The sequence below is a fragment of the Vollenhovia emeryi genome, unplaced genomic scaffold (assembly GCF_000949405.1).
Source record: "Vollenhovia emeryi isolate VEMERY1.0 unplaced genomic scaffold, V.emery_V1.0 DF939144.1, whole genome shotgun sequence".
Taxonomy (NCBI): domain Eukaryota; kingdom Metazoa; phylum Arthropoda; class Insecta; order Hymenoptera; family Formicidae; genus Vollenhovia; species Vollenhovia emeryi.
In genome coordinates this window covers 1,489,534-1,497,740 of record NW_011967222.1, presented here as the reverse complement: position 1 = coordinate 1,497,740, position 8,207 = coordinate 1,489,534, and the positions used below count along the sequence as shown (strand labels likewise).

At 42.6% G+C, this 8,207-nt stretch overlaps 1 protein-coding gene across 1 annotated transcript in view; it reads left to right on the top strand.

Annotated features, from left to right (window-relative positions):
• The first annotated feature begins 2,520 nt into the window (after nucleotides 1-2,520).
• LOC105566529 (decaprenyl-diphosphate synthase subunit 1) overlaps nucleotides 2,521-8,207 on the top strand; it is a 53,750-nt gene continuing 48,063 nt past the window's right edge. The window contains exon 1 of the mRNA XM_012020602.1: nucleotides 2,521-2,765. Coding sequence (XP_011875992.1) covers nucleotides 2,607-2,765 — 159 coding nt within the window. The 5' untranslated portion in view covers nucleotides 2,521-2,606. The remainder of the gene's footprint in view (nucleotides 2,766-8,207) is intronic.

Sequence of the window (8,207 nt, the reverse complement as noted above, 5' to 3'; positions counted from 1 at the left end):
CGGAACACTGATCTGCAGCAATGTGAGGCGCACAGCCATAGAGCTATTACAGATAGAGGGAAGTAGGTATGGGACGACGTGTAAGCGCATGCGATAGTGGGATAAAAAGAGAACGTTGCAATAGAGGCCGATGTGTCACTGTCTAACAGTCACGCGCATGCGCGTAACGTGTGCGCTTGTAGGCAGAGTGTGTCTCTTTCTTTCTTATAAAAGCATGTGGAAAGAGAAAGATACATTCTGAACTAGTGCAGTTAGGCGCACGCAGTACCTAATACGCATGCGCTATGAGACAATGACACACCGGCCTCTATTGCAGCGTTCTCTTTCTACGGCTATATCGCGTCCTTCGTTGACTCCCTCCCTCTATCTGTAATAGCTCTATGCGCACAGCACACAAGCGAGTGATTCCCCTCTCCCACACACACTCTTGACTGTGGTGTGGCAACGAAAATGGAGCAAGAGTGGTGGGAGCATAGACTTCTATCTAATAGCGAATTCGGTTGCTTGCACTAGTGCGTACCGAGTGCACACCAAGGCCAGTTTACAGTCAATTTTTATACTTAACTTTGTCTTAAATGCATGTTCAAAGCGATTTAGCCAGAAAACAATCCGTATGGATGCTATACAGATCGTTTTACTGGCTACGAAATATTTCAAGAATATTTAAGACGCTTCGGAAATATAAGAATTGACTGTAAACAAGCCTTAGTGCGCACTCAGTGCGCACCAGTGCAAGCAACCGAATTCGCTAATAGAGAGCGGGGTTTACTTGGGACCGATTTTCGCCACCAAAAGTGGATGTGAGAACTACGGAGACACATCTACTTATCGACACAGTCGATAAATATCACTTTTTGGTGCGTGTCCGTGCTACATCCACTTTTCGATATTGTCAATGACTGCGTTTATCAGAAAAAGCTGCTTATCCGGATGGTAACAGTGAAAATGCAGTTTTAAATAAAAATTAAATACTATCGAATTCCAGGTATCATATCATACATATAATATAATTAATAATAAGAATATTTAAAAAACACTAAATCGTCAGATTAACATCATCTTACGAGTTGGCCGGCTAAACTTTAGCAGCTAAAGGACAACTGCCAAAAGGGTGCAAAAAATGCCCGTTTTTCGGTCCTCGATTTTACAAATAAATTTTATAAAATCTGACATCAGATTCATAATCAGCAACTCAAAGAACCCATAGGTACTGAGTTTCGAAAAAATTCAACGAAAATTCAAGCTATAGTGTCGACAGTGTCATACTTTCTTAGTAGGTGATAACCACTTTGACCCTCTATATCTCCGAAGCCAATCGTATGCTCATCGTAAAATTTTTATGTGATTAATGTCTTATCACGAGCTATCGTTTGGTATAAAATTTATTTGAAAAATCTAGGACCAAAAAAACAGGCATTTTTTGCCGTTGTTCTTTCAGCGGTCACGTGAACTTTTATACAAGACGCATAAAAATTATGTATATTGTACTGCACCGGTCTTCACTTTAGTATCACCGTCGGTACCACTGTTTACTATTAGGACCTGAGCAGAATGGCTGTCTTATACATTTAAGACAAAGATTTAAAACAAAACATTGTTTTAAGAGTACAAGACAGCCAATTTGCTCAGGCCGTAAGAATACAAGACAGCTATTCTGCTCAGGCCCTTACATTTCTCGTACGACAAATTTTTCAAGCGTGTTGATTGACTACAAGCCAGAAAATTTCTAGATACTCGAGAAGTTTTCTATCCTGCAGCCAACCAACACACTTGAACAACTTGTCGTACGACAAATGTAATACCAGCCTCATATTGACCTAGTTTACATCGTGCACTTGATACGCGTATCAAATAGTAACAAATAGTAAATAACTAGTAAATTCGTTTGGTCATTGGCTGATCAGTTCAAATACACTATTTGATACGCGTATCAAGTGCACGATGTAAACTAGGCCACGTAAAACAATGTTATACAATACGTCGTTGTCGAATGTCTATTAAAAAAATTAGTTTTCTCATTGGATCATCGGCTACGTACCGACATTCGACAGCGACATACGAATTGTATAACAGGCCTCATAAGGGCCTCAGCAGAAAGATTGTCGTAACCGTTTACAATTCCGTCGTAGGACTTAAGTCGGAAGTCGTAAGTCGCCTTGCGATGCGACGAATGCGACAATTACGATAATTCTTTGTGCGTTGACAATTCTGACACCGACTTAAGTCTTACGACAGAATCGCAAACGGTTACGACAATCTTTCTGCTCGGGCCCAAATTCAAATGTAGAAAGTTCCCGAGGGGCGCAGCTACGACAAGCGTGTGGCATTGGACGGCGCGCGGACGCGCGCATGCGGCCTGGCACGTGGCTGACGGAGGGCGCATAGAGACTCATCTAAAGCGGCGCGAGCCGCTCTCATTCGCGGGTTTAGCGAGCACCGTGGCGGCGGGCCGGGAGGGGAGGGGGGAGACGACGGACACGCGCGAGCCGACGGCTGAGGGGAGGGTTGCAATTTTTCGAAGTGTGGTGGGACGGCGAGTGAATAGAGCCGTACGAGAGGTACGGGCCACTCGGACGGTAGTGAGTCCCCTCACTATAGTCCGCGCGATGGCATGTATAGGATCGAGTAGGCTTTGTGCTCGTGTGGAGAGACTGTGCCAGTTCGGACATGTCGCCCAGTTGCGGAGGAGAGTTTCGACCACGGCATGTGTCAAGTCGCGGCCAGCGATCTCCCGGACGGGCGGCGCGCTGCTGCAGCACTGCCAGGTAAGTCCGTCGCCGAGAACGAACTTCGCCCCCGCGCAAAAGTAGGCGCCGTTTCAAATCGTCCCGCGTCCCCGACGTCCGTCTGGAGCGTCGGTCCGTCCGGCCGACGGTCCGTCGGGGCGACGCGCCAGAGAAAACGCGCCGTTCCATTCAGTTTTCGGCGATTTTCACGCTCCTGACGCTCGACCGTCGCCGCCGACCTAACCTACGTTCGGCGGTGACACCTAACCGCCGTCGTTCTGTGGTCATATGATTTGAGCCGACGCGACGCCGACCGCGGAGTCGGAGACGGACAGTTTCGACGATGTTTCGCGGCGGCACCTCGTCGGGCGACTCGAGGGCCGCGTTTCGAGCGATCCGCGCGAGAACTCGTCGTGGTGAAAAATTACATAACATCTGGGTCAGGTGCTAAACCCGGCTCCCCGTGTCCTCGCGAGGTGAAGCTCGAGGTGAAACTCGGGGATTCTCGCGGGAGGTGAATCGCGTCGGGGCATTTCGTTGCCCACGCGAGTAGGATCCACGTGCGGTGACCCGGGGATATTTAAAGCGACACGCTCTGGCTCCGGCGTACGCCTGTCAGCTGGTCCTAGCAGACGCCGTATGGATCGTCTGCTAGTGACGTACCGAGGTGTCAAACGAGCGACGACCTCTCGGCCGAGCGCGTTTAGGAACGGAGATCATTGCGAAGGGCGCGCGCGCGCGCGCGCGACCGCGCCAACAGTTTTTCCGCGGCGTCTCTGCGACGAGAATCGCGCACGAAAGACGGATGCCTAATTCCTGCGTGCTTTTAGAGACTGCGTTGACTAGGAAAGTGAGGCGCGTCATTGGTCGTACGCATGCGCGCGTTACAATTCGAACGCGCTCAAGAGCTTGGACGATCCGCAGGTGTGCTCTTCGTGGCTGCACTATGTTGCACTTTCTGCACTTGAAATGAGACTAGTATATCCAAATGTTGAAGAGAAATAGAGAGAGAGAGAGAGAAAACAAATACATTTTACGTTAAATTTATTCTTACACTAAAAAATTACATCTCCGAGAATAATTTTCTAACACGAATATGCGTATAACTAACGTGATTCGATCAGATTTCTGATTAAATAATAGTATTTAAATGAATATTGTAGTATTACGTTATTTAAAATGTTAACTAATTGTGTTATCTAACCAGAAGTTTTTATACAATGATATCTTTTTATCCTATTAATTTGATGACGTCTATTTAACCAAAAATCTTACGGACTCAATTATGTATTAATCACTAGTCAAATTAATTGAAATGTCAAAAAGGCTGAGAAAGTTAATAAAGAGTCAGGAGAACGTAAACATTCGAGAAATACGCACGTTCTCGAAAATAATGAAGCAAGTGCACTAGGAATCACCGATGCCTTTCCACATAAATTTGTGTACCTATCAACACATTTATACATATACATTGCATACGCAGTGATGCCTAGTGTACGTTGTACACTAGGAATTATTGATGCCTTCCTATATGAATTTAGACCCATGTAGAACACATACACATTTTCCACGTATGGATATGCAAAATATATAAATGTGTTCATATGCGCAGAAATTCACGTGAGGGTATCTTTTGTTTCGGCGTCCTTCGAAGACGTATTTCAAGGCGGAAGTTTTCACCTCTTATTTGGATTCTCTTCTGTGAGCCGAAGGAGTTTACACAAGTTTTTTTTATCATGCCTTTCATCATTACGTCTTCACGTATGCACTAAGAAATCTATTCAAATTAATTGCAGAGAAACGATTAAATTCGTCTACGGGCGATTTTAGGTATTTTATGTTTACACGTGCGAAACAAACGCTTCCAGTGTTTATAAAATTACAAAAAAAATTGCATTTTTTAAACCATTTATTGCCTCCGGCACGTAGGACGAATTGCAAATGAATCTTTATCAAATTCTCTCTTTAAGTCAAGGACGAAAGTCTTATGGTTTTTACAGATCAATATTGATTTATCGAGTTTTAAGTCAATTGAAAATAAAGGTTCACTCTATAGTTTCAACACAATGAACAATGCTGTTCCTTATTAACTCTTAAATAAACTTTGCCTTATCAAATGTTACTTTCGGAAACCAACAAGTTAAAGTGAATTACGATGTCTCTCTGTATGTAAAATGCAACTTTTTTTTGTAATTTTTTGCAGATTAGTATTACCTTACTTTTGGCATCTCTGCAGAAAGTTTCGTTATTGCGTTACGTCAATTTATTGCCTGTTTAAAATCTTATCGATTCTGATTATATTGAATTGAATTTACATGTTTAAATGTCCTTGATTCGCTCGGTACATTTCCACAGGCGGTAACCGGACGTGGGAATGCAAAACCGAAAAGCCCTTTAAATCGAATCGAGAAAAGCCTTACCTTTAATATCTCGTCCGGCAGTTGCCACTTGCGCTCGGTGTATTCACGAGAAATCACAGTGGCGATTTTCGAGCCGTGGCGTACGTGCGAAATCGCGACTTTCTCGGATCGAAAGCGCAGTGGAAGAAGCGGGTCTTCGAAATTTCGCCGTCGATGATCGGCCGCCGGCGTGACGCGACGCCAATCCGGGGACGGCTGATCGCATTATGCAAGACTTAGGTAAATCGGAGTCACTGTAGCCGAGAGCGGCCGACGACGCCGCGCTTCTTTTTTTTTTCGCCGAGGAGATCTATCGGCGATCAATATTACTGAATCGACGAGACCGGTCTCGTCTCGCCACGAATTTTCGAGCCGCCACTAACGCCGCGTAAGTAGGCTAACAGGCTGCGCGAGAGATACCTCCTTGGAGCACACCGGCAACATTCGCGCTCTTGACTTTCTCGGCTTGACCAGCTATAGTATGCGTCTCCACACCTGTTTTTACCGCCGGGGTCCCGTGACTTTTACTCCTCTTGTGGAAGCGACACTTTCCGATCGAGAGTGAAAACCGCAGAAATCGAAACCCCACACTTGTATATGCGTACCTTTGGGAATGCGAGTCTGATAAGCGAGCGCTCTCCATTTCTTTCGGACTCGCTAAACTACCTAGTTTCTCTATGCTCAACAAGATTTTTATTATAAAATGCGATATATCATATGTTTCTCATCGAGAAATAATCGCTCGGCATTGCCATTGAAATTCGTAATTTGTATTCGCGTAAGAAACGGACGACTGATTAAATTTCTTCGTAATATTTCATATCTGATATTCATTGTTTTATCGACTCTCTCATAGTTTTTCTGTCGTTACAACACCTTTGTCTCTCTCTCTCTCTCCCTCCCCCCCCTCTCTCTCTCTCTCTCTCTGTCAATTTTTTAATATATTTTATATTAACATAAAAATACATATCAACTATATCCATTTGCGAATGTAGTCGTACTGCTGGGTAAGACGAAGATAATTAGATTATTGTAAGCAAATGTTTTTGAAGATTAGTGTTGAAAATTGTCGGGACGCTAATCTTCAAACACATTTGCTTATAATAAGTGTATCAATGTCACAATATTAAGTTTGAAAGTTGTAAACGGTTTTCTACACATTTATGTTATTTGCAAGCAACAGCTGAAACAATGATTTAATTAGATTATTGTAAGCAAATGTTTTTGAAGATTACCGTGAACGTTTGTGGAACGCTTAAGTATCGACATCACAATAATTTCAGAATAGCACTTTTTTAATACACGTTATTTACAATCGATAAACGTTGTAATATTGTAATATTACAAGCAGTCTCTGATTTCTAATATGAAAATCAAGCGAACAAATGAGTACATTAATCTTGCTTTGTATTCACTAAGCAAGTTCTGTACCTTTGAAGTTCGTATTGCATAATTTTACTGCAGCTAATGCATTCTCCTAAGTAGGTCGATTTATTACCGCGTCGTTATTCAAATTGCTGTTGCTTAAACTTGAACGTTTGATCTGTAAGTGGAGTGGTATTGAATAGCGCTAGTTGACACACAAGCTGATTAGTTTTTTTTTTTTTGCGTTCAGCCGCACGCAACTGTAGTACGTACAAGCGAAAGGTGCAGGAAGTAAATCAGAAGAGATTTTTAAGATACCGCGATATCGGATCGTATCTTGACTGTGAACTTCGATACTCTGGTGCAACACTGGAAAATAACTTAATACGTCCCTCTGATAATAAAGAAATAACCACGCTCGGTTTTCTTGCGAAACGTACGATTTCATGCTTACGCTCTACGTTAGCAATTTGCTGATTCACATAGATGAGATTTAAATTCAATTCGTTTGCTCTATATTTCTATAATATCACGACCTCAATTATTATGTATTTCCTTGAATATAAAATACAGTTGCTTTTCAACTACAATTTGTGTTAAAATGTATAAATTTAGCAGTGAAGGAACTCTTTGTACTCACAAAGTCAACTGCAATAGTAAGCAGATAAGATTAAAACAAACGAACTTGAAACACACGCGCCGCGGACCAAATATGTAACGGCCGATGCACATCCCGCATGTACAGGAAAAAATTGTACATTTCGTGCGCGTAATCGATTTTAGCGTTTGTACGCCAAAAATCCTGCTTGAACTGTGCGATAAATATGCAAGCCGGAGCGGCTGCGTGATTTTAAGACGAAACAGCTTGCATTCACGCATGCAGAATGCTCACAAGTGTACTTTATACGCAGGATTAATGCAGAATAAACAACCTTTGAGCAAACGAAGACTAAATGTCAAGCAGAAACGTTCTCAGCTATCATCATAGAGAATGCCGGATATAATGGCTTGGAAAAATCCGTTGTCTGTATGTCGACAGGCGTGTGAAGGTCTTTACAATTATAGAGATCTTACGAAATGTTTATGGAGGAGGAGACGGCGCGATATCGAGAATAACAAGCAGATTGCATCGCTGCGTATAATTATTAGAGCACAATGATTCGCGATAATTATTTCAGAACAAAGTTTCGCGATCGATAATCTTACCGGCGGCTTTGCTCGTACCCGTTAAATTGGCCATTCGGCATTCTGTAAGTGGAGACGCGGTTTTTCTATGCTAATACGTTACAGGCACTTCGCAGTAATTCGTTGCGTTAACAAGAATAATTGCATTGTCAATATATTCATGCATTCCCGCACGTATGCAGATACACACGTGCACTTTATACCAGAGCCGAATAGCGAAAGTGTTTAGGTACCGCACTGGTATCATAGTTCACCTTCGACGGAACCGGTGCTTGGGAGAGTAACTCTTATAAAAATAACTGTTAGAGAATAATTCCTATTCCGACGGCCCAAATTAATCTAATGTAGCTGCCATCGATGAGAATTAAGTAATAGAAAACGTTCATTCTGAAATTGATTGTCTTAGTTCACTTTCTTATCACTGAAATCATTTAATGCATTCATAAAAGAAGGTACTTAATTTTAAGACATTAAAATATTTGATTTGTAAATCATGATTCTCTGATATACAGGGTGTGTCCTAATACCCGTA